General features: G+C 39.5%; 1 protein-coding gene across 2 annotated transcripts in view; it reads left to right on the top strand.

Moving 5' to 3' along the window:
- RORB (RAR related orphan receptor B) overlaps nt 1-27,331 on the top strand; it is a 188,547-nt gene that overhangs the window by 148,240 nt on the left and 12,976 nt on the right. For both annotated transcript variants that reach the window (XM_012759802.2, XM_076008626.1), the window contains exons 5-9: nt 8,354-8,475; nt 9,890-10,022; nt 12,389-12,496; nt 14,024-14,134; nt 18,618-18,730. In XM_012759802.2, the coding sequence (XP_012615256.1) occupies nt 8,354-8,475; nt 9,890-10,022; nt 12,389-12,496; nt 14,024-14,134; nt 18,618-18,730 (587 nt within the window). The remainder of the gene's footprint in view (nt 1-8,353; nt 8,476-9,889; nt 10,023-12,388; nt 12,497-14,023; nt 14,135-18,617; nt 18,731-27,331) is intronic.

The following is a 27,331-nucleotide window of genomic DNA, read 5'->3' as shown; positions in this document are numbered from 1 at the left end:
TGTGTGGGTGCACTTTTTAAAGGAGAGTGAGGAAGGATTTTCATGGCCTCCAGATTGTATTGCTTTTGTTCGTCCTAAGACTCTTCAAGTGCTTTTAAGACTGTGCTGTACTCTCATCCTCCATGACTCTGTGAGACTTCTCCCTCATGCATCAAAGAAAAATTCCCACGTAGCCTCTCAGACTCAAGTTGTCCTGCTTCACATAGCCCTTAGAAAACATTGCTGCTGCCAAATCCTTCTGCAGATGGAGAATCAAACCCCAAAAGACTAAGAATTAACAAGGTTAAGTGACTTCCCCAAAGGCACGATCTATAAGACTGAAAGGGGCCATGTGGACTCTCCCTGTCTTATCATATAGCTCCCTTAATATTCATCAACTGCAGGACATTTAAGTAAGTTCATCTTTTCCGATTGTTCTGGGAAGGAGGTCTTTTACTATGAAAGTTCACTTAAAATGCAATGTTTTCATAATAGATTCTTTCTCAATTTCATCAACTACTTTCAAGAAAGGAAACTGTAATTTCCCAAAATTAGACGTGCACTACTGCAATAAAACAAAATGCTTGTGATCCAAAACAGCTTTCCATTATTAAATAACTAAGAAAGTACCCTCTTAGATATTTAACTTGTTTTAGCTTCTTGCAATTGTTTTCCTTTAGATACACTCTGCTTAAACGCTAATGCTATATAAGGTCTTTCGGTTCTTCTTTCTTCTTTATTTCCTTCTTTCTTACCTTCTAGTAAAATACTATCTTACTGTAGCTTCCTGAAATTTAAAAAAATGTTAACCATTGTACTAACATGTTCACTCAGTCCTTACCCAGATATTACTGTTTTTAGTATTAATCAGACTTTTTTCATTGTTTTATCATATTTCCATTATTGTGTAAAGTTAATTACAAAATCTTATTTTTATCAATATATTTTTTTCTGAAGAAATTCTAAGAACAAATTGGTCTTAGAACATTGAGGTCTACATGAAGTAAAAATCAGTTATGCCATTCTCTGATATAAATGTTGGCAATAGAATTTACGTGAAAAGGAGATTAGAAGCTATCTTCATTCATTCGGGACAGAGTAATGAGTAGGTGGACCATAAACTGAGCCAACAAATAAGTTATAGATTATTTATGCCCCAATTTCTGCTTAAAAGAATTTGAGGAGCCCAAATGTTAAATCTACTCCTTTTTTTTTTTTTTTGAGGCTACAGATCACTAGTAGATTGCTGTTTTAAACTTAAGTATTATTGATATTTTTATTCTGACAGCAGAATTCTATTTATGCTAAAAATAACGATCTCTAACTAGAGATTAGAAAAATCAGAAAGGTCTTTAAATGTCATTGTCTTTTCTGACATGACCACTAGACTTGTTTTATTAAATGACAGAAAACTTGTAAAACCAGTGGTCTGTTGTCAAAAAAGGCCAAATGTGCATTTGGTTAAATGTTTCACTCTTCAACAAATTGTTTTACTATATTATAGTTACCACTTCGGAGCGCGGATTCTGAGGAATCTCGATATTATGGAAACCGAATGCAGGCACTTAAAATATGCCTTGAGCAAGTCCGTAGAGATATCTTGGCATTAATTCAAAGCGAATCCCCTAAGAATTCCACTCTCGCACTAGTAGTATAAACTAAACAGAGAATTCAGCGGTTGTCTAGATCCTTAAGGCAAGTGACAAATTAAAAATCCATTAATCATTTTGATTGAGGCTCAGATATAGTATTTTAGGAAGAATACTTCCAAGTTTAAAAAAAAAAATCCCTCATGGAGGAAAATGAATAGAGGTTATAGTTCACCATGAAGAAACCATTCTTTTCTCATAAGGAAAAAAAAAAAAAAAGGGAGGAGGTGGAGGAGAGAATTAGGAAGTTCAGGCACAACACCCTCCAGCGCTATATATAGCTTTGAGCCTCAGCTTTCTCGCCTTGGTGCAGTTGGGCCACTGGGTGCTCTTGCTAATAACACTGAAAGCAGCAGTTTTTAAAGATGTACTCAACTTTCCCCACTCCCAGGATGTGGAATTCTAATGAATCCACCGGTGCAATCCATATCGGAGACACCGTAGCCTTTGGAGAGCACCATTTGCTGAAATGTCTAGTGAGAGCTAAAATAAGCCACTTTGGTGGAAAAAACCCGCTGAGTGGTTGAAATCTGAGCTGCAGAAGGTCACTTGCTATTTTAGTAGCTGCAAGCTGGTCCTCATTTTATAATATCACAGCTATAAACAAGAAATTGTCACCTTGCTTGTCAGTTTACTTCTTTCTCACCAAAATAAGCAGATGCAGCCTTTTTTTTTTGTACATAGAGTTAGGTAATTTAGATGACTTGTTTCCAAACTTCGCTTAACTCTGTGGACCAATGTGTAACAAAAGTTATTTTTCATATATTCTTTAAAATTGCTTCAAAATATTATTCTTACATCTTTTTACATCATGTGATATACTTTTAAAATTCCATTTACCTGTGTAAACTTTATCACATACATCTCAACCATGCTATAAATGCCTTAAAGAGGACTTTCTTTCTTACTACTTTAATTTATTTAATAGGATGGGATAGGAAGGGTGGAAATCCTTTACAGTCTGAGAGGCAGAGAGAGAGAGAGAGAGAGAGAGAGAGAGAGAGAGACAGGAAAGACCCAATTCATTTCTAAGATTAACAGTCCGTTTGGAAATGGAGGAAGGAGGTTAGTTTCAGCTCCAGAGTTCTATAATTACTGCACACACTATTGATAATATCAATTTTATTCTAATTTTCCCTCCAAAAAATTAATTTCTCTCCTCTTACTATCTACATCAAAAGTAAAGATTATCCTTAAGACTTCTAGGGAAGTATGACAGTTTTAACAATATTTTAAAATATTTTTTCATCAAAAATGATGGAGAAGTATGTTTATCTTTACCAAGTATTTTAAAGCTTCTAGGATTATTCTTTCATTTGAATCACACATTGTCATTTCTATCCCATAAAGTTACTTAAAAAGAAGTTACAAATTCTATTAATTGGATATAAATCTTGGGTTCAATTAAGCCTTCCTCCAAGAATAGTATCAGGGTCAAAGTCCAAAACAAAACAGCAATTTTATAGAGGAAAGAAATTTTTGGCTGGGTGCATTGGCTAACGCCTGTAATTCCAGCACTTTGAGAGACTGAAGTGGGAGAATTGCTTTAGGCCAGGAGTTCAGGACCAGCCTGAGCAACATAGTAAGATCCCATCTCTACAAAAAAATTAAAAATAGCTGGGCATGGTGTCATAAGCTATAGCCCCAGCTACTAGGAAGGCTGAAGTAGGAGGATCATGATACCACAGCACTCCAGCCTGTGCAACAGAGCAAGACTCTGTCTCTAAAAAAAAAAAAGAAAAAAAAGTTTTATATGTTCAGATACATGGAAATGTAGAAGGGAATGGAAGTGAGAGAAAATGAGAGCAAGCTATTTTTCATGAAACTAACAAATAGAGTATAAAGAACATAGACTTAATATTAACCTATAATACATACCTAATTTTCCCTTGCCTGCATCAGTGTTCTCATTTGGCCTCATTATGATTGAAAAGGAGTGACTGGACTGAGCATATAGTTTTCCTTATTCCTCAACATCATTTTATTAATTATCAAAGCAGCCCATACACTGTCAGCAAGTTGAGAACAAACAAACCTCTGTCTCACTGAACATACATAGAGAATCTTAACTACTGAGAAGATGTGGCTGCATTTTCACTACAGGTTCCTTTCACATCCATTTAAGGAATCTCCAGCCTCATTCCTGGTCTCAGGAAGAGCAGAGTGTGGAGTCCATGCACATCACCTTGGAAGGTGGTAGGATTTTCCATCAGTTAGTTATCTGGGCCATATTGCCGTTGGACCGATTTTCATAGCACAGAGCATGCTGACAACTTCTTCAACATGTACCATCTGCAGCCCAAGCTAGTTAAAGAATCCAACAAAAACTGAGCTCTGAGAAACAGCTGCAATCCAAGTCAGGGTAACGGATGTGAGATTGCCCAGAAAGATTCCGTATCCTCTGCTCTTTTACCTTAGCCTCCTTTGTCTGCACCTTCTCATGTGGTTGGTCCCTGGAGAGGACTACGTTTACTCTTACCTTTTCTACTTTTCCAGGCAAGGACTCTTGAAAGTTCCTTTGGCTCCCAGCAGGAACTTTGCATACTGTATTCATTGTCTCTCCCTTTATCCCTTCTTTTTAAGTCCTTCTCCCCTTTTCACAACTGCAGACTCTCAGTCCGAGCAAACCATCTCCTCTGATGTTCAGGCATCTTTCTAATCGACAGAATAAGCCCTCTAGTCTTGCTCCCATGAGACCAAGTCTAGCGTTACCGCGTGTTTTATCGACCTGAGCTTTGAGAGGGTCAAGTTGGTTCTCGCACGTGGCTCACCTCTGCACTGCAGAACAGTGGGAGAAAGCGAAGGAGGAATGCGTCTGCAACTGCTGCTACTGTGCCTTTGCCTTCGTTGCCATTTATGAGCCTTATGGCCAAAAGAGATTGACCTTTATTTCTCACCACAAGGGCATGGGAAATAATTGTGCATGCTTACTGTTCAAAGCCATTTTGAGTGCTTAGGCTTTGAAATCATCAAACAAAGAGTCAATCTTAACTTTTTAAATTCCTTTGTGAAATAAGGCAGACAATGGGAGGATAGATGGGTGGATGGATGGATGGATGGATGGATGGATGGATGGATGGATGATGGATGGATGGATAGACATTTTCAATATCACCTTCATCAACTCAACATTGGTCAAGCATTTACTATATTTAATGTTTTCTCTGTCTTACTGACTCATCTGCAGGTCCTGCTCATTCTATTTCAGGATTGTCTTGAATCTAGCCCCTCCACTCTATCTCTCTTATCACCACCTAGTCCAGACCCTCCTCATAGCTTGCCTCAGTTTTTGCAACAGCATGATTAATCTCACATACTAGCTAATACCATCTCATCTTTGCTATGGCCAGGGTCACCCTTCCAAAGCAAAACACGGCCCACGTCACCCTCCTGCCTTACAGCTTCCCCTAGCTTCCAGTTGCCTACAAGGTAGAATTTAAAGATAAAATCCAAAAATCCTGTAAGATGAAATTTCTTGTCCTGCAGACTCAGCTGTCCCCACTCCAGTCACAAATTCACTTGAGCCCCATCTCTCCCCATCTCCTCCAGGCACCCTTGTTGCAAACACTTGAGACTTCTTTTCAAAAGACAGACCCAATTTCAAAGCACTGTTTACTAACTCTGTAGAAACTGGTCTAGAGTTGTTCACTCTTTCTGGACCTCACTTCTTTCCTCCATAAAGGGGAGATTATTTGGAAAGAGACAAGGGTCGGAAAGATGTAAGATATGTCAGAAGTTGCCTAGTCTAGAGCTATTACAGTTTTCTATCTGTGCCTTCATAACATCACTTCCTCTACCTGAGGTACATCTTTCTCTTCATGTGACAAACTCCTCTGTGATTATTCTTCTGCCTCCCCTAGACTGAGTTAGATGCTTTCTTCTTTGGGATCCCGCAATGACCATAGCATTTATTGCATCATGACATGAAATGATATTATTGTAAGATGCCTAAAAGGAATGCCTTTGTTTTTTAATCTGTACCTTGACCTGATATAGAAGTAGCTTCTCAAAAGTATTTGTAGAATGAATATAGGAAGGCACCGTGCAGGGCTCTGCTGTCCAGTTCTTGAATAGCAGATCTTGAACATGGGGATGGGATGGGATGGGAAACACACAGACCCACACAAATAACCACAGTAACAGTATCACTGGGATAAGGCTCAGGTGAGGCAGATTCGAAGTGTGATGGCAGCCAGCCCTTCCTTCTACCTGAGGACTCAGGGAGACAGGGAAGCCCTCACCGGGAAGGGACCTGAAGCATGCATGTGCATTTCATTTCCTATTTGGTTTCACCTGCCCACTTGTTTATTGTGCCTACCTCTCCTCATACCCTACAGAACCTGAAGTTTTGGTGGCAGAAGCCCAGAGAATGTTTCAGTTTAGCCAACAGTTCCTGAGAAATATCACAAAGGAACAGATAGACTTTTTTCATAATACAATTTTGAGTGGCAATTATAGTTTTTTTTATAAACCCTGAAGCCTTTAAATTACCAACAAATCAGAATATCTTTGAAGATGAAAACAAACTATACCAAGAAGATAAAGGTTTGAAAACTATAGAGCTATAAAGTCTTATGTTTTCATTATGTACCTACTGGAGAACAGATACGTTTTTTAGATTCTAAGTAATTAGAATGCCCAAGTGAAATTGAAAGTTGATGAACCATGACATACCAATCTATTTTAACATGATGTGTAGAGTAATGTTTGCCCTTTTTCATACCATAGGAAGATATCAATAAAACTTTGAATATAGGATTTTTTAAAGAAAAAAACTTGTATTATTATAAGCAGAAAAAAATTGTATTATTATAAGCAGTGAAAACCTAGAAATGCTCAATGCTGAATCCAACAGAGTATAACTATCATCATAAATTAGCATTTGGTAGCATCTTCTACATATATCACTTATTTTGATTGAAAAACTCTAATAAGTACTGAAATATCTTTCTTCGGTAGCACTGATTGCAAAATTAAATATCTCCCTTTAATTTTGTCTCCCCTGGAGTCATCACATTGCTGCCCTGATGACAAACTATATAGAATAGTCTAACAGTGATAATTGTAGCTACCATTTGCTCAGTGTTTATAATGTGCCAGGCAATGGGCTATAGGAGATTTTTATTTGGCAAGTTCATTAGAAGCTTAAGTTTACATTTTTTGTTCTCTGTATCAATTATCCCCAACTTTTTAGCACCGGGGACTGTTTTCATGGAAGACAATTTTTCCATGGACTGGGGGTGGGGGATGGGTTTCGGGATGATTCAAGCACATTACCTTTATTGTGCACTTTATTTCTATTGTTATTACATTGTAATACATAATGAAATAATTACACAGCTCCCCATGGGTTGGGGACCCCTGCTCTACATCACCGAAATTGAATTTACTTCATACCATACGTACCTGAAGCTTAGTGAGGTAAAGAGAGCATACGCAAGTGCTGCTTTGAGGGCTCTCCTGGAGAAATGAAATTGACCATTTAGAAAGAACAGAAATTGTATTTAAAATGACACAACCTGAAACACAAGAAAAATTCCATTTCTATATGAGCCAAGAGCAGGTATCAAGCAGAATATTTGGTCATGTTCATTCTGGTCACACCCCACAAGCAGAATTCCTGAATACTTTGGTTTCCCAAGTTGTTACCTGCTCCATATGTTCAAATAGCAGGTGTGATTACAAGGAATCTCCTCCTGGCTCTTTCCTCCTTCCTGGGGGAAGATTTTTTTAAAGAGAGGTCTTATGTCTGGTTCTATTTCTCCATTTTCATACTTCCAAACCCAATATGATTAGTATAAAGACACAATATAAAATACAACTCATTTGGGATAAACTGCCTAAAATGACTGATTGTGTTTGTTACCACTGTCTATGAATATAATCTTTTCCCTTTTATTAAACTTTTTTAAAAGAAAAATTTTATCATATAAAAAATTAAAAAAATGATGGAGACTCAGACTTTTGGGGGGAGGGGGGGAAATGGGCATTTATTGAAACCTTAAAATCTGTACCCCCATAATATGCCAAAATAAAAAAAAATTTAAAAAAAAATTAAAAAGAATATAATGACCCGCCATGACCCAATTCCAATAATTATCAATTCATGGGCCCATATTATATCATCTGTACCTCCTCTCCCATTATTAATTATGTAATATCTTTACATTGCCCCAAAGTAAAATCTAAAAAAATAATATCATCACTGAAGTCTAACTTTTTTCCCTGTCCCTCCATTCTATTCCCTTTTTACTTGCTAGATAACCGGTTTTTTTAGTCTATTGATTAGTTGCCCTTTTTAAAAATATAAGGAAATACATTTATATTTTAATTCTCCCTATCTGAGATACAGAAGAGGGTTCTAGTGATTTTCAAAACATTTTTAAGTATCTGGAGTATGTAAACCCTGTTAGTTGACTTTTAGAACAAAAGGCGAGAAATATGATAATTTTGTATCTATTTCATAAATAAATAATTTCGAATGTTTTGCAACTCTCAAGGCTGTGATCAAAGAGGGGGATGCAGTAAATTTTGATTAAAATACTGAAAATTGAAAGACGGCAATAAAGAGTCTGGAGATTTTGAGATAGATAGTAGTGTTAACGACGCTTTAATGCAACTGGATTATCTCCAAAAGGCACTCCTATAGTAAACACATTAAAAGCAAATTTCTCAAGCAGAGTGATTTTGTTCACAAACCCTCAAAATGATATTCTTTCTCATAGATCGAATTGCACAGAACATCATCAAGTCCCATTTGGAGACGTGTCAGTACACCATGGAAGAGCTGCACCAGCTGGCGTGGCAGACCCACACCTATGAAGAAATTAAAGCATATCAAAGCAAGGTACTCTGAGAAACTATGGGAAAGTTATTCTGCGATCGCCCTACTTCTGGCTTTCTCCACCTTGGCGCTATTGACATTTTGGGGCTGGGTAACTCTTTGTTGTAGGGGCTGCCCTGTCAACTGTAAGATAGTTAGCAGCATCCCCGATCTCTACCCACTAGAGGCCAGTGGCACTACCCTCACACACAGTTGTGACAACCAAAAATGTCTCCAGGTATCGGCACGTGTTCCCTTGGAGGCAAAACTGCCCTTATTGAAAACTGCTGCCCTGTTTGAGTGACTGCAGAGACTGTGCCTTCATCGGATGATTTTAGAAAATCTCTTGGTGGCTTTCTGGGTCCAGGCAAAAAACAGGAGCAACTGAGTGATCACAGCAGTAATAAATAGTCACAAACTCACACAGCAAACATATAGAACAAAGCATTCTAAATGTTTTTTCTTGCCCTACTTGTTACAAAAGGGCCCAAGAAAAGAGGACAACTTATCCCATATCATTATTATATTATTATTATTGCTATTTCTTTGGATCCATTGAAGAAGTTTTTAAGGAAAGGAGTTTGTTGTTGCTTTTCAGTACTCACATTACTTTCCTTTGGGCTAGAGACCCTCAACTATAATATTTACCTAGAGATGGAATTTTAACAAAATATGTAAATGTGTGTATATCTAAATAAATGATTATAACATACTGATTTTTCTCCACCACAACAATTAAATCTTACTACTTTTATATAACTAAGAAAACACAGGAGCAGGTATTGCTATGGTCCATAAGAAGAAGAATTAACACACATAGATTTATCTTTCTCATTTCAAAGAAAATAACCCAAGGACTAAAATATATTTGGGGAATTCTATATTACTTACAAGAGTGATTTGATTTGGTTTGACATCTTTTCTCTCGGAGTTCTTTTTATACCAAAAATATAATCTCTGTAGGTTCTGGAAAAAGAACACAATATAAAAATATTACGGATTTAATGTTCATCAGGTGCCCATGAAAATGGCATCAAGGAAGTCTGTCTATAAAATCACTATTCCTCAATGCAATGGTTTGTTTTTACATAATGGACTAAGAGCTTGAGTTTGTTTAATTAAGAAGGAAGAAAAGGAGGGAAAAAATAGTAAAGAAAACAACTAAACTATCTTTATATACTATAAGCAACGTTTCTATTATTTTAGCCTCCGTATTTTGATCATTGTGGCATATTGAGGTTGAAATAAGTCAAAATATCATCTTAGGGGGAAAAAAAAGAAAAGAAAAGAAAATATTGCCCTCCTCTTTTAAAGGAATTATGTAAGTTCCCACCCTGGGCCCCAGGTGCCAGGCAGCAGCAGTAAGGCAAGGCTGAGTACGTTATTGACTCTCGAGAGGGTTGTTGGCCCCGTTTACATTGTGTCTTCTCTCTTGAAGTCCAGGGAAGCGCTGTGGCAGCAGTGTGCCATCCAGATCACTCACGCCATCCAGTACGTGGTGGAGTTTGCAAAGCGGATAACAGGCTTCATGGAGCTCTGTCAAAATGATCAAATTCTACTTCTGAAGTCAGGTGAGCAAGGAGGAGATTCACGGGGGGCCTATTTTAGACCAGGATGTGGTGGACCCTCAGCTCTGTGTCAGGTCTAGGAAACCCTCCTTCCCGTATGTAGCTGGTTTCTACCACCCACATTGGCTGCCAACTCCCAAAGGAAAACTCTCAGTAATAAAAATGCCCTGATATTCATTCAGTTCCCCTTTGAAGTCAAATACAATTTTGCTCATTGAAAGTGGAGCTATTAATTGCGGAGGCTGAGATACCCAGCTTGACAGGCAGTGCGAGTAATTAGCGTGTCAAGGTGGCTGAATTGCTGAGCTGGCGCTAAAACATACTCCTTGCCTTCTGCGATGGGGAAAAAAAATGCGGGTTAGCTGAGCTCTGCCTCTGTGGTCATTTCCAATCATTTTAATGAGGATGCCCTGCAGCCAGTATACACGGGGAGAAACTCCCCAGTGCTCTAATCTTTCCCTCCCCTTCCCTCCACACTCTCTGACACACATACACAATCGTTTTGAAGTAGCTCAAGAAATTCTGCCTATGATTGACTTTGCAAACGCTATTACCAAATAGGAGAAAAATTATTTGTCTTTCTTGGCTTCCTTTAAAAATAGCAAATAAGGACCATCATGGTGTTTCTGCTACTCTTCATGGTCCTATGCTATGGTAATAAAGACAGCATACCCATATATATAAACACATGCACACATGCTTACCTATGATACCTCATTTAATCTTGTGAGATTGTCATTATTATTTACATTTAATAGAGGAGGAGGCAGAGGTTCAGAGAAGTAAAGGGCTATGTTCAAAGCCAATACACGGTAAAGCTGGCCTTTGAACTTAGGCCAGAGAGAATTGTTATTCTAAGCTGTTGCTGCTTCTTTTATCAAATGATGCAAGTTGATGTGAATCCTGACTCAAGCATTAACTTGATGTATCAGTTGTCTGTTGCCTAAAACTTAGCCAAAACAACAATAATCATTTCTTTTGCTCTCAGAAATACAGTTTAGGCAGGGCTCAGTAGGAATGCCTTATCTCTGGTCCATGTGGAGTTCACTGAGGGCAGGAGGATCCAGTTGCAAATTGGCTTACTCACATGGCTGGCAAGTTGTGCCAGGTGGCAGCCTGGAGTTCAGCCAAAGCTCTGGGCTCGGGGCCTCAGTTTCTCTCTATGTAAGCCTCTCCAGATTGTTTGGACTTCCTGAAGGGGAACCCAGTTCATTGTGTTTCTAACTAAGACTCAGATATGACCAATCCATGGGCTGACAATTAGGAACCACTGAACCGTATCATTTTTAACATCTCTGCCTGGTGTAAAAATGTTGACTCTAGTATAAAAGGCAAGGCACTTAATCTCTTTAAGCCTCCTACAACTCATCCATAAAATGGGTTTAATAAAGCTCACCTGTAATAGTTACTGCAAGGTGCAAATACGATAATGAATGTAAGAGACCGAAGAAAGTGCCTTCCATAATTGTAAATAGGAAATGGTACCTAGTACTGTTTATGTCAGAAAAGCATTGTTGCAATTAATATTTGCAAATTCTTTCATATATATAAGCCCCTATGCTAGCTGACATACCTAAGGGAAAGCAAAGAGAAATCGGCAAACATACATGTATCAAAAGAAATAAAACAGTCATAAATGCAAAGTGGTGGCACAAGAAAGACACCAAGATGTAGCCAAATTGCCAGTCTGATGCTCTCATGCAAATCCGTGGCTTTTGACTCTGGCTGTTACCTTCCACTATGCTGTGGGGGGCAAAGGCCCATTTCTCTAAAACATCGAGAAACTATGCAGCGGTACATCCTCAGCATGTTAATAAATGTTCAGAGGGAAAAACAAAGGTAGTAAATAAATTCATTTAATAAATATTTACTAAGCAGCTACTATGTGCCCAGCCGAGACTTTTCTTGGTTCTGGAAATCCAAGAGTGAGCACAATAACCACAAATTCCTATTGCTGCAGACAAGGTTTCTGCTGCCCTAATTTTATCAATTGTGAACTGTAGAATTGAAACCAACTTTAATATTAGTCAAAAAATAAAGAGAAATGCATATTTCCAAAAAATAATGTTGCTACCCTCCAGTTCAGCCACCTGTAAAGTATATTTTCTCTTTAATTCCTCACGTAAGTATCAAGAGAACTTTATTTCTAACATAGTTATTAGGGGGGAAGGAATCTTAAGGAATTTCTGTATGTGTGTGTTTGTTTGTGCCTGTGTCTGTGTGTGTGTGTGTTTTAAAGTTCTTGAAAGACTCTTGAACTATATGCTGTGATAACCTCTTTATTGTTGGATATATATGTGTGTGTGTGTGTGTATATATATATATATATATATATATACACATATATTTAATCTTTTTTTAACTCACAGGTTGCTTGGAAGTGGTTTTAGTGAGAATGTGCCGTGCCTTCAACCCATTAAACAACACTGTTCTGTTTGAAGGAAAATATGGAGGAATGCAAATGTTCAAAGCCTTAGGTAAGTTTCCATTTCATGAGGACACAATTTTGTTAGCTACCATCAGTTTCTCCACTTAGAGTGAAATTGAAAAATGAAGTGCCCTGACTCTTCAAATGTAAACTTGTATCTCACTATTCAATAAGAGTTGGACCAGGTGAGCTTCCAGTCCAGGTAAGCCCCTCCTCATCTTACAACTGTGGCTCCTAATATAAAAGGAAGGAGGGAAATGTGGACCCTATTGAGACCAAGCCTGTTGAGATCTCATTCAGAAATAAATGAAGATTAGCACTAAAAGAGCTGGGCTGCACTGTAGGTCATTCTTAGTAGAATCAGCTTTTCTTTTACCTCCTAGTTTACTGCTTCACAAAGCATATTACCTCTTAAGTTTTTTATGTCAATTCATAGTCATGAGTTAAGATACTTAATTAAAAGAAGAGCTCCTTCAGTTGGTTCTCATGGAGAACACTTAATTCATGAAGTGCTGGGAGCACAGATAGAGTTGGTGCCAACCTGTCCCAAATGATCCCCAGCCCATTCTTGCAGGAGAGCACTGAAGGAGTCAGTCTTTGTTTGCAAGTGTTGTGTGTCATCCCATCCAGTCGTCAGCGCACAGCATGGAGAAGAACATTAGCAAAGATGGGCTGACGCCAGGAAAGGTTTTAACGATTGATAGTGCCATTTGTTCCATATCCTGCCCACAGACACCAAAGAAGGCCACTGCCCTTTCACCTCTTGTCCTGTTAGTTGATATGGCAGCCAACAGCAAGTCCATCGGGACTGGCAGTGTTTCCCTTCTACAGTTGATACACATCCATGTCATCTCCAGGGCTAGATTTTCAAGAAAGGAGGAAAAGCCTTGGCAAGCAACCTCAGTACATTTCCAGCTTCATCAAATAAACATTTACCAGGGAACAGTATAGAGATGCAACGTTATTTTGCCAAAATTCACGATGGCTAAGCAACTGACCTCTGATCCATTCATTAGAAGATAAAAATAAACTCTAGCTCTTCAATCAAATTTCCAGGGAAATTACCAAATTGAAAGATACCTCATCTCTGTTCCATAAGATGTTCCTAACATTTCAGTTTGAAGCCTCTGAACACCCTACATTGCTATGTTCAAGTGCCACTAGGACCGACAATCTTCAGCCCCTGTACATAATGTTTTAGGTTTTCTTTGAATACTATCTTTATTATAAAAGATCCCCAAATAATTGATTTAATTTTTTTTAGTTGGAAAAAATTTCAAATGTATAGGATTAGATTCAGATTATGTATTCTCAGCCAGATATTACACTAGACACTCACGTGTCAACCTGCCCCTCATTTTTTAATGTTAACTTCAATCACCTTGTGAAGATGTTGCCCAATTTCCCCATTCTATAATTAATATCATGTCATTTTTTTCCGTGGTGAGGAACTTAGACATATTTTTCTAGATTTCCAGTATGAAAATCCTTGAATAACTTCTTGATGAGACTTGTCTTATTCATGCCTTGTTCTAAGTTCAAGCATTTTCATTCAATTTTCCTTCTTCCTTTATAGGTTCTGATGACCTAGTGAATGAAGCATTTGACTTTGCAAAGAATTTGTGTTCCTTGCAGCTGACAGAGGAAGAGATTGCTTTGTTCTCATCTGCTGTTCTGATATCTCCAGGTAGGGCGGTCTCAGGTCCTTTACCTTTTTTTTTTAAGCTTGTTTTATTATCTTTAACATTGATTATAACTACCTAATCCAATGTGTTCAGGAGAAACTTTAAAAGAACTATATTTTCTTTGATAAGCTTTTGACATTTTTGGACAAGGCAAAGGAAAGTAGCCTTGAGTTTATTAAAATGACCAACTTTGTTCCAAAAGCATATGGTTAGGGGCCGCTCAGATTCAGATAAACGAAATTGTTTCTTAACAAATAAATGAAGACACACAGTGCTCTGAGTTACAGCTATTTTAGTTATAGCTAAAGTTCTATTTTGACTTTAAGAATAAAGTGCATGGAAAATAAATATTTAGTAAGGTGAGACTCAGTAGAAATGTACCTAAATGAAAGATCCAGGATAGGGACTTAAATAAGTAAAAGGTACACTTTCTCCTCTTTAAATACCTCTTTCATTGGCTTTTCCTCCCAAATTAGTGTTGGTGTGCTCACTTCAGGCAAGTAAAGGCTGATGTCTATTTTCTTAGCAATACAGCTGAGCCTTGAACAATGCAGAAGTTAGGGGAACGACCCCCAATACATGTCAAAAACTCAAGTATGTCTTCTGATTCTCCAAAAACTTTGCTAATAGCCTGCTGTTGCCCAGAAGCCTTACCAATAACATAAACAATCGATTAACAGGTATTTTCTGTTACCGTGTTTCCCCAAAAATAAGACCTACCCATAAAATAAGCCCTAGTAAGATTTCTAAGCATTTGTGCAATAGAAGCCCTATCCCGAAAATAAGACCTAGTGATGGGCGTGGCTGCGCAGCATATCTGCACAACCCATGCATTTCGTCGTGGAGCGGTAAAGAAGAGGAGCAGCCCTTCTCATCTGCCCCATGAGAGCTCTATTGCTCAACATGAGAGATTGGGGCCAATGGTTCTAAAGGAAACAGAGTCACAAGAAATTCAGGATGGAATTCGGGGTTTGGAGAGTTATGATGATGTTCCAGAAGAAGACGACTTAACTATATTTGAATAAATGTAGATTGTTGTACCGTACTTAAAAAAAAATAACACATCCCTTGAAAATGAGCCCTAGGGTGTCTTCTTGAGGAAAAATAAATATAAGACCCTGTCTTATTTTCGGGGAAATACGGTATTTGTATTATATTTATTCTTGCATTAAAGTAAACTAGAGAAAAAGAAATGTTATTAAGAAAATCATAAGGAAGAGAAAATGTATTTGCTATTTATTAAGTGGAAGTGGATCATTGTAAAGGTCTTTATCCTCATCATCTTCACATTGAATAAGCTGAGGAGGAGAAGGAAAAGGAGGGGTTAGCCTTGCTGTCTCAGGGGTGGCAGAGGAGGAAGAAAGTCCCCCTACAAGTGGACTCGCACAGTTCAAACCTGTGTTGTTCAAGGGTCAGCTGTATTAGGAGTTTTAAAAGGAGGCGAGGACAGCCGAGGGGGAAATGGCTCCTACTAAAGACTGCCTAGTGGAAGAGGAAGAATCTCAGACGTGGACATGGACACTCTGGTGCCAGCTCTGTCACCAGTTATCTGTGTGACCTTAAAGACCTGACCCTCAGAGCCTCAGTTTCCTCATCTACAAAATAAGAGGGTTGGAACTCATAATAACTAAGACCTCTGCCAGCTCTAAAATGCAATAAAATACCAAAAAGTTTTCAGACAAGCCAAGGTGTGATGCTTGTGGATCAACTAGAACTATAGCAATTAAAATACTTTTCAGAAGTAGATGTGCAGACGAATTTTTGAAGGAAAAGAACATAAAAGTAAAGAAAAAGTAGTAATAAAAATTTTAAAAAATAAAAAAGTATATGCCAGCTTGAAATGTAATGATAAATAATTATAATAATAATATAATAATAATGATATGATAATAAATACATGGCTCCCCCTTCAACCAGAATGAGAATTCAGTCTCTCTCTCAGCTGTCTGTTTGGTTAGATTTTGAGTCAAGGGATGTCAGTATCATTGACAGCTCTCTATTGAAAGAAAAACACATTCCCCCCTACATTTTTTTTTTTTTTGAGACAGGATCTCACTCTGTCACCCAGGCTAGAGTGCAGTTGGGTCATTGTAGTTCGCTGCAACCTCAAACTCCTGGGCTTAAGCAAGTACCCTGCCTCAGCCTCCAGAATAGCTGGGACTATATGCGTGCATTACAAAGCTCAGCTAATTTTTTTTAGTTTTTGTAGAGATGGGGGTCTCACTCTTCTAGATATGCGATCATATCATCAGCAAAGAGCGATAGTTCGACTTCCATTTTCTCCATTTGGGGGTCTCACTCTTGCTCAGGCTGGTCTCCAACTCCTCAAGCAATCCTCTCACCTCGGCCTCCCAGAGTGCTAGGATTATAGCTGTGAACCACCATGTCAGGTTCCTGACTAATTTTTAAGTTTGAGAGACTCATTCCTTCTGTAACCCATTTATCTCTAGAGACTAGATCTTCTTTCTTATATGCTAGTATATTTTTCCATGAGGCTGGAAGAAGTTAATCTTACCTGTGATATAAGATTATCTTATACCTTTGGCATGTCATTCTACCTATATTTACCAACAATACCAACCTCTACACTTTTTATCTGTTAGACTTTATGACTCTTAATATGATCATTGATGGTCTTATCAGGGTTTTTCGAATTTGCTGCTGTTTTTTATTTAACCGCTTTATCAAAAATGGAAATTAGTTCTCACATGGAGTGTTTTTACTAACAGTTTCTTTTATGGCTCTGTCTAAAATCAAGCTGTTCCTCTGGGCCTTTTTTTTTTTTTTTTTTTAAACCCTAGAAAGTTTCCCAGGACTGGAAGCACAAAGATAGACAGAAGAAGTGACAAGAAACACTTATTTCTGATAGCAACCATATGCCAAATAATTTTCCTTCTACCGTTTTCTCAGTGCATGTCATTATTTCCCTTGAGAATAATTCAATAGAAGACTAAATCTAAGCCTATGGGTCTATGGATGAGCGAGATGATTTTACGATGGTTCCTGCTAGTTCAAAGGAAGCATTAGAAAGAGTCACTCTCTTCTTTGGATAATGTTTGTGGCCAATCAGTAAATGTCAAGCAGCAAATATTTAAGACATGAAATGTTAAACCTGAATGATCTGTGAAAATGACTGCCCCAGAAGAAGGGTAGCCTGTTGTTCCTTACGAGTTAGAAATCAGCTGAGCTGTTCAGCCCTTTTCTGGAAAGAACATACTATCGCCATCAAATTCTGAGGAGTTTGGAAGCATGAGATTTGGCTCACTGTACCCAGTGGGGAATCTTTCAGTGCTGGTAGCAGACCCACACGGAGAAGCTTCAGCAACTCCAAATACCTTCTTTGGCACCCTGGCGTAGGGCCATCCTTTAAAAGAGAGGGAAGGAAGACAGATTTCCAGCCTGTGTAGGCTCCATCCCCTGCTAGACACCCCCACCTTCTCCGGGTTCTCGACATAAGGGCCACTGTCTATTCAGCTCCAAACAGCTTAGGGGAGGGAGAGGGAGAGAAACTTAATTTATTCTGATTGACAATTGTCACTGAAGGCTTTTTGTACTCACTTACGTAAGGGTTTGCTTAACTGTTGGCTAGACTTGTCCTCGTCCTGTCTAGGATTACAGAATCGAGTTTCTCACCTGACCTGAATTGTGTTCAGGAGGATCATGTCCAGGTTCTTTTCCATGAGTATTTGTTCAGTATTTGAGGATTCCAGATGTCTCTTCATTGAAGGTCCAACCTGAAGCACTGATGCTGGGCTGAATTTTGTCACCATGGTATATAAAGCCTCTAGAAAGAAAGGAAGGAAGGAAGTAGGGAGGGAAGGAGAGAGGGATGGAGGGAGGAGAAGCAGTGTGTGAGGGAGAAAGGAAGAGAGAAAAGGATGGAGAAAGAAAGAGAAGGGAGGAAAGAACAAAGGGAGAGAGGGAGGGAAGGCAGGATTATCCTACCCACCATTTAAAAATTCAATATGGAAAACTAGGACTCAGGAGTAACTTTTTGAAATTGGTTCATGTTCATACTACATAAATTATAACATAGCTTCAGCTTTATTATCTGATGGCAGAATAAGCTGAGAAAAGGAAAAGGAATCCTGAAACCAAAAATATTTCTATATAATAGACTTTCTTCACTTATATAATTCACTTTCTTTATAAATTGCTAACTTCTGCTTTGAAAGAAAATCTAAGCATATGTCCAAAGAAAGAATGAGAGATGTAAATTGTCATAGACAATGAGAAACAGCAAAGGAGTTTGTTTGAACCATCGTGTCCTTTCCTCCAAACTTATTTCCTATGTCATTATATTATGCATTGCTGGCATCATGGTATTGCTTATATTTGTGTTTTACACAAACAACGACCTGTCTTCAGAAGCAATTTGGAACCAAGCAATTTTAAGTGGGTCTGACACTCAGCACTGACACTTGTTGGTAAAATAAAACAGCTTATGTTCTCTCCCCTTCTTATCTATTCCTTTTCCTTTGTCAGACCGAGCCTGGCTGATAGAACCAAGGAAAGTCCAGAAGCTTCAGGAAAAAATATATTTTGCACTTCAACATGTGATTCAGAAGAATCACCTGGATGACGAGACCTTGGCAAAGGTAGGTCCTCAGATCACAGGACCACTACCATCAAGAGGGGGCTGTGAGCAAAAGGGGCCTGTTAGGAACCAAGGGAAATTTCTCAGCAGCAACAATTTCTGAAAGTTGTCAAAGGCTCCATAGATTTTGAGGTATGCATTTTAAGAGGGAGACTAGTTAAATTATAATAGATAGAGAGGAGAATGGCTTTTTTAGAGAAGGGTGATAATGACAGATCTGAACCCAAGGCACAGGAAGACCAATCAAAGGAAACTGAGGGTGTTTCATGAGAAGAACAAAAGCTTGGAGCAAGGAAATAAGCCTTCAAAATTCACGTGCAAAGAAGGAGAACACTATGCCAGTTAGGGACTCAGGTCTGGGCAAAAGTTAAAAGTGGGTAGATATTTATTCAAAATACGGAAGAACCATCAAACAATGAGAATTGTTGAACAGAGGGGTGGGCTGCTGCATGTCCACCAGTGCTCCCCGTCACTGGTCGGATCCTAGCAGATACTGCCTGGTCACCTCTCGGCTGTGTTATGAATTGGCAGTCCTACCCAGAGTGGAACAATAGATTGATGACTTATAAATTTCCCTCCAATGCTAATCTCTTCATGCAGGACTTGCCTTGAGGTTCTTTCAAAATAGTGAAGTATCCCATGGGCAAAAATGCATGCAACATGCTGCCAATTTCTGCTTAATTAAGAATCGTGAATTTTTTTTTTTTTTTTTTTTTGAGACAGAGTCTTGCTTTGTTGCCCAGGCTAGAGTGAGTGCCATGGCGTCAGCCTAGCTCACAGCAACCTCAAACTCCTGGGCTCAAGCAATCCTGCTGCCTCAGCCTCCCAAGTAGCTGGGACTACAGGCATGCGCCACCATGCCCGGCTAATTTTTTCTATATATATATATGTATGTTAGTTGGCCAATTAATTTCTTTCTATTTATAGTAGAGACAGGGTCTCGCTCTTGCTTAGGCTGGTTTTGAACTCCTGACCTCGAGCAATTCGCCCGCCTTGGCCTCCCAGAGTGCTAAGATTACACTCGTGAGCCACCATACCCGGCCAAAGAATCATGATCTTTAAGAAGAGTATTAAGAAAAATTGTTTACCAAAGTAAAATAATCACAAAAGGAAGAAGTAATTTTCAATGATCGATATTCCGCATTATTTTATATCTTAAGAACTAGAATTTTTTACAGGGTAAGAAACTAGGAAATTGAGCTTATTCTTGGATAAAGATGATAGGAATCCTACTCTTTGTATTTTTATCATTAAAACCTTCCCACTCTGCCCTTGAAGTTCTTTATTTTAAAAAGGGGGAGGGTAAAGACTCTATTTGAAGACACCGTCAGATTTTACTTCGCACATACACAGCACTGCTATAAAAAAAACCCCATGAGTTAAATATGCTGCTTCATTATGGTAACATTTTGTTAAAATTAACGCATCACTAGGAAGAACATTTCCACATGGTAGAGTGATAGTTCTCTTTGACGTAACTTTTCACTTGTTATGTGGTCAAGGGCAAATCACCTGCTCAAATCACCTCAGTTTTCTCCCAGTCAGGAGCAGAACTTCAACATGTTTTCATATTCACTGGGCAGAAAAGATTGTAATGTGAACATAAGCATGTGTCTCTACACTTCCTTGGTAGCTTAATGTGCATAAATACATCTAGCTAATTCACGTGGGGGGATGTTTCTTGCATTTGGGATCTTCCAAAAACTTTGGTCCCCATATTTGCTCTCCTAAAATTAAAGTCTTAAAAAACCCAGAGTTAGATGAAAGTTTTTGTTATTCTGCCTAGGGGAGTTGTCTGCTTGCCTGAAAACCATGGTCTCATCATCTAGAAAATGAGGAATACAATTTCTTTTCCTGTACAGGTGTGTTGTGAGATTCAAATGAGATACACACTGCATAAATTCTAACACACTGTGAAATTGTGATTATTACTCCATTGGGAGGGCAGGATGTGCATGCTTAACTCCTTTCTGCCTCTCAATGTCCTGGTGGTGATTTGAGGAATTTGAGGTAGAAAGTAGACAGAGAAATTGAAGAATGAAATGTACCTGATGGCAAGGAAAAAAAATTGCAACAACGACTATACATCAGTTTAACTTCCCTTTCTATCTCTTTAGTGGGAAAAGTACACAATTCAGTTCTTCTCTTATAGAGAAGTAATGCTGCAAAGCTGAGAATGCATTAGAAGAAGATTATTTCTTGTATAAAATACACTGGAGTCAGATGACAAAACATGGTTTCCAAGGCCATGTGTAGATATTGGGTTTTTCTGTGCACCCTTTCTTGTAACAGTCATCATTTTTATAGGATGTTATCTGAACGAATGTGGACTGACCATGAAACCAAGTGAGAACTGGATTCTCACTTATCCCAGCTCCAAACTCTGTGGCTTCGGATAAGTCACTTGTCTGAGTCTCACACTCATCAACTGTCAAGTGTTGGAGGAGGCGGGAGTGTTAAGTGAGTTCTTTTAGCTCCTGGCTGCTTTAACACTCTGAGGACAAACACACCAGTGGTGTATAGGACACCCTCTCACCGAATTCCCCAGAAGGAATAGTTTTGTTTAAATTCAAGAGAAACTGTTTCACTCCACCACGATTCTTCTCATCTTTTCAGAAATGCTCCCGTGCCTTCGTAGTCATGGAGTTCTACCTCCATAATTCTTCTAAAAAAACAATGGCCATTCTTTTTCTTTTTTTAGACAAAGTCTCACTTTGTTGCCCTGGGTAGAGTGCTGTGGCATCAGCCTAGCTCACAGCAGCCTCAAACTCCTGGGCTCAAGCAGTCCTTCTGCCTCAGCCTCCTGAGTAGCTGGGACTACAGGCACATGCTACCATGCCTGGCTAATTTTTTCTAGATATTTTTAGTTGGCCAATTAATTTCTTTCTATTTTTAATAGAGACAGGGGTCGTGCTCTTGCTCAGGCTGGTTTTGAACTCCTGACCTTGAGCAATCCACCCACCTCGGCATTCCAGAGTGCTAGGATTACAGATGTGAGCCATCGCGCCTGGCCGGTCATTCTTAATATTTGCTGCTCATGGAACTCTTGGGGAATCCAGTAAACATTATGAAACCTATCTCTAGAAAAATACACATATACCCAAAACGTTGTGTTCAAATCCTGAGGCTCGGGTTAAATCTCCAGTAGTCAGGGGGTGGGGGATACACTTGCCTTCTGTGTGCTGTGCAAAGGACTCTTTCTACCACTGACCAGTTCAACCCTGAGCAGATGTCACAGACTTCAGGTTAGAGGTAGAGGATCGTACCCAGTCATTGAACTTCCTCCTAAAAGAGCGATCTCCAGCACACTTTCTCCATGCCCACTTCCTGAAAGTTAAAGTTCAGCTAGCAGTGCCTTCTAATTTTGACTAAACTTTAACCTAGGGAAGGTTTGAAAATTCAGGGATTCTGTGTCCATTAACTAGAAGATTTCAATCCCTATATATTAATCTGGTTTTTGATTTGGGGAGGGGGTGGTTAGGGAAAAAAAAAAAAAAACTTTTAAAGAATCTAGTTTCAGCCAGGCGTGGTGGCTCACGCCTGTAATCCTAGCACTCTGGGAGGCTGAGGTGGGTGGATCATTTGAGCTCAGGAGTTCGAGACCAGCCTGAGCAAGAGGGAGAGCCCATCTCTACCAAAAATAGAAAAAAATGAGCCGGGCATGGTGGCGCATGCCTATAGTCCCAGCTACTCAGAAGGCTGAAGCAGAAGGATTGCTTGAGCCCAGGAGTTTGAGGTTGCTGTGAGCTAGGCTGGTCACAGCACTCTAGCCTGGGCAACAGAGTGAGACTTGGTCTCAAAAAAAGAAAAGAATCTAGTTTCCTTTCCTCATCAGTGTAATGAGGCATATTTACACCATATTTACAATAAACTCTCAGTTTTATTACATAATAAACTTGCTATTTGAGTGACTGGACACATAACTTAAACTGTCTGTACCTCAGTCCTCATTTATACAGTGTGACTACAGACAGTACCAATGTCATACCAATAACCTCAAAATATGATTATTTCAAGGACTAAATGAGATAAAATATAAGTAAGCTGCCCAGTTCACAATAGGCATTATGTAGTTGCTATTGCTGTGTTGTAGTTGTTGTTGACAGAAGAAATTTTATTTCAGCGGGGAAATTTTCAGCCAAGAGATAGTATATTTGAGCTAATCACTGGTGAATGAAAACTATTTCAAAAGAAGGAAGTTGGGAGGCTGGGGTGTGCAGAATGGCATTCCAAGTGCCAGGGGCAACGATATGGAGGAAGGAAAGCATAAGGTATATTCGGGCTATAAATAATAGTTAGATTTGGCTGGAACCTGGATTTGAGAAGCCAGGAAATGAGATAACACTGGTCACTTTCACTAAAACTCATGAAAAAATACATACATATATATTTAAAATAAATATACATATATATTTTTAAGCCCCATATGACTAGAGGAGGCAGCCCATCTGTTCTCTGGGCTTCACTTTTCTTGTCTGGGAAATGAGTAGGTTGGACTGCATGGTCTTTAAGGTCTCTTCAGTGTGATATTCCTTGACTCCCAAAAGAAGAAAAACAAAGGTTCCTCTGGACCTCTTCTCTTGCCCTGCCGCGCTCGGTCCAGTGCGACTGTTTTAAGTACTCTTTCAATGTTTTACCGTCACAGTAAGTGAAGAAAAGAACTGATGTTGCCAAGTCTCTCGGATCCACGTTAGTTCTCTGTGCGCCGTGGTCATCTAGCCTAGGATGATATTCCCACCACAAAGCTGCAAAACACACAGTGTTTGCACAGCCTGGGTTCAGAGGTCAGCGTTCCTGCCAGGCTCCCAGGAGGAGGTCCGCCACCTTGGGCTGTGGTGGCTGCCGAGACTCACATTGAGAGGTTTACTTCCTGAGTGAAGGACGCTGTAAAGTTTTGGAGCCTGTGAAGCAATTTTTCCGCTCAGTTGAGAACAGCAGGACCACTGCTGGGGATGGAGAAACAGCGGGAGATAAGGCAGTGAGTGTTTGGACTGGAACACTGTTGGCACTTCTATTCTCGGGCTTCCTCTATTAAAAGTCACTAGGTCTACCATTTTGTTTTTGGTTTTTTGTTTTTTTTTTCTGAGACAGAGTCTCACTTTGTTGCCCAACCTAGGGTGAGTGCCGTGGCATCAGCCTAGCTCACAGCAACCTCAATCTCCTGGGCTCAAGTGATCCTCCTGCCTCAGCCTCCTGAGTAGCTGGGACTACAGGCATGTGCCACCATGCCCGGATAATTTTTTGTATATATATATATTTAGTTGGTTAATTCATTTCTTTTGATTTTTTTAGTAGAGACAGGGTCTCGCTCAGGCTGGTTTCGAACTCCTGACCTCAAGCAATCCGCCCGCCTCGGCCTCCCAGAGTGCTAGGATTACAGGCGTGAGCCACCACGCCTGGCCAGGTCTACCTTTCTTGTTGCCCTGAACGTAGGGGCAGAAGTTGGAGGAGAGGGAGGGTCCGGTCCAGCCAAGGCCAGGCTGTGGCAGAGTACCCACAACCAAGGGCAAAGCCTGGATCTGTATGCTTTGCTCACCTTGCCCTCAGGTGCGTGTTTCCAGCCCTTTCCTAAATGCAGCCTCTGGGTCAGGCCAGTAGCTGGAGACTTGTTTGATGCTGGCCACCCCCAATGCACTCCTCCTTTCATGCCTCCTGGGTGATTAGCATCATGAAATATTGTTAGATAGCATATTTATTTTTTCCCAGCACTCCTGCAAATAGATGCAACACTCCTAGAGATGTGTTCTTGCTCAAAGCTGTATTGAGAAGTTTGAAAATAGCAAACTCTCTAACTATACATATATGTAACAGGAAGGCATAGAGAACTCCTGGTATGCCTCAGGCAAAGCCCAATCTGTTTACAGTATGCAGGCTTAGAGGGAATGTTGTTTCTTATTTTGCCCCAACTGTAACGCTCTGAGAGTGCCATGTCTCCAGTTAGCTTCTCAAAGCAGGTTCAATGTTCAATGCTTGTGCCTCGCCATGTGTGCTATCCATGCTGGCTTTCCAGGAGTCCTGGCCTCACCACACTTCTGTTCTATGCTGACAAACCCTTTCTAATTCTCCTAGGATGTGGAGGAGTCTGTCATTCTTTTGCCGAAGGTCAACACCTCACTCCTCTCTTTCCTCCTATTCCTGGCTGGCCAGAGCATTACGACCTGTCCCTTGCAGGGCTCTCTGCTCTCTCTTTTCCAGTCAGTCTGCCCAAGCTCATGCTGACTAAGAAGAAGTCCTCACCACATCCCTTCACCCACAAGGCAGTGCTAGAGTCCAAGGTTACACCATGTTCATGGAAGCGCAATGGGGATCTAGGCTTAGTTGTGGGAAGAGTGCATCCTGGCCAAGAAGAATGACTGGACCATGTGGTGACAAACCTGTTCCTTTGAGGTTCATCTTTTCAGATCTTTTGCTTAATTCACTGCCATCGACAAGTGGGCCTCAGAGGAGGCACACCCTCCTTTCACAGCGTAGCCCCAGAATAAACACTAGACCTTTCTCCTGGTCCCCCGCAGGACCACTGAGAAGAAGCTGGACTTGTTGAAAAGATCTAATCCATACAGATCCATACAATCTCCTCTGACATAGATAGAGGAGACTGACCTAAATCTAAACAATCAGGTTTAAAAGGTCCAGCCTTCCCCAGCACACACCCATCATATTTTCACGTGGCCTCAGGGAGATGAACGAGGGGCCTCCCTTTCATTTCCTGACTTCTGACCTACTTTGCCATGGGCAGCATCATCTAGGCAAGATCTCCTTCCTCAGCCTTTAAGCCTGTATACACCAATTTCAGAGACTCAGTGTGCAAAAAAAAAAAAGAATATAAAATACTTCATTTATACTTTTTATGATTATATGTTGAAATAATAATATTTTAGGTATTTTGAGTTACATAAAATGAATTATAAAATTAATTTTATCTGTTCTTTTTTTTTTTCTTTTTCTAACGTGGCTACTAGAAATTTTTAGATTGCATCTGTAGCCCACATTATATTTCCATCGGACATCACTGATCTAGATTCCTTGAGGTTCAAATAAGAGGGAGATACACCTCTCCTGCCTATTTCAGACACAGCCTCTCATTTCCAATAATCTGTCTGAGCAAAAACCTCTTACCTAAGTGAGGACCTGAGCATTCCCTTCACCTTCCAGGTGAGATGCTATCTAGACAGTGCAACCTTAACTTTGCAGGATATAATGCACTATCTGAATGCGACATCGTAGGGACAGCTTTCATACTGCAAAAAAAAAAAAAATATCTTACATGGAAATAAGGTGAAGTAAGAAGTTTTTATAAGGTCCATTATTTCTGTTCACTCAACAAATATTTACTGCAGATCAAATATGTAAGATATATAAACATATGAGATATAAGTTCACATGCTGTGGAGGAAATAACCAAGTACCTCAATGACTTCAATGAAAAGTGGTGCATGATCAGAATCACTTGACTGATAAAAAGATCAGTGACAGTTAGTTAGGAAGGCTTGAGCATTTATTATGTGCCAGGCACTGTGTTGATAGATTCTAAATAGATTGGCATTTATTTCTCAAAACTACACTCTCTTTACTTCTCTTTACAAAAGAGAAAGTTGAAACTTCAAGTGATTATGTATCTTGCCCAAGGTTAATCAGCTTGCAAATGGGGGGCCAGAATTTGAAACAAATTGGGCCAATTCCAGTGTCAGAACTCTTAATTTGGGGGCAACTGCTCCTAAATATCTGAGAGGCTCGGTAAAGAGGCTCTTTCTAGCTCAGGCACCTGCACTTTCCCAGGGAGAACTGCAATAGAATTGGGAAAAATTCCCAAAAATTTCCCCCTGGGAAAAATACATGCTAACAGGTTCACTAACTTCTTAATTCCTACATCTGTTTCTAGCATAAAGATAACAAAACTGTATACTTAACATGAGAGGAAAGCTTGTCTTTCTATTATAGCAATACCAAGTTGCTAAGTAAAAGCTTAAAAGTGGGAAGGCTTAAACAACCCTATTTTCTGTACTAATAATTGAGATTTTACTTGAAAGAAATCATTTCTGGCCACTCTCACATTAGGAGTACTATTATGCTACAGATTTAGAAAAAACAGCCATGCTCTTTGCAGATGGAGTCTATGGAGCAAACATTCACTGAGAAATCAATGAAAACTGCAAAAGGTCGTTTACATTGATTTTTACTGCCTTCTCAATGAGATCAAAATAGACTACGCTATGATTAATGATGGAATGTTTATGCCTCAAGCTTGCTTATTTTTCTTGCAAGACACTAGGTCTTATATTAGAATTCTAGCAGGTGGGGCTAGGGATTTGGATTCAATTTCATCTTGAACAGCACAGCCTGTCTAGTGAGCGCTTGAGAGGCCCCCACCTAAATGATGTGACTTGTGGTCTCAGCCTCTCCGTTCCCTTTTCTTTTTAGTTAGAGATTTGTTTTATGCTTTAAAATGTCTATACTTTTTTAAAGTACAACACACATAGTGAGAAGTTCCTGAGTCCTCCGCGTATAGCTCAGTGACTTATCATAATGTTAACATACCTGGGTAACCACCGCAGAAGTGAAACCAGTTTCCCCAAAGCCCCCCTCAGGCTTCCTCTCGAAAGTA

Source organism: Microcebus murinus, chromosome 12, assembly GCF_040939455.1.
Source record: "Microcebus murinus isolate Inina chromosome 12, M.murinus_Inina_mat1.0, whole genome shotgun sequence".
Lineage (NCBI taxonomy): Eukaryota > Metazoa > Chordata > Mammalia > Primates > Cheirogaleidae > Microcebus > Microcebus murinus.
Note: the sequence above shows the minus strand (reverse complement) of the source record. Positions and strands in the feature narration are given on the sequence as shown.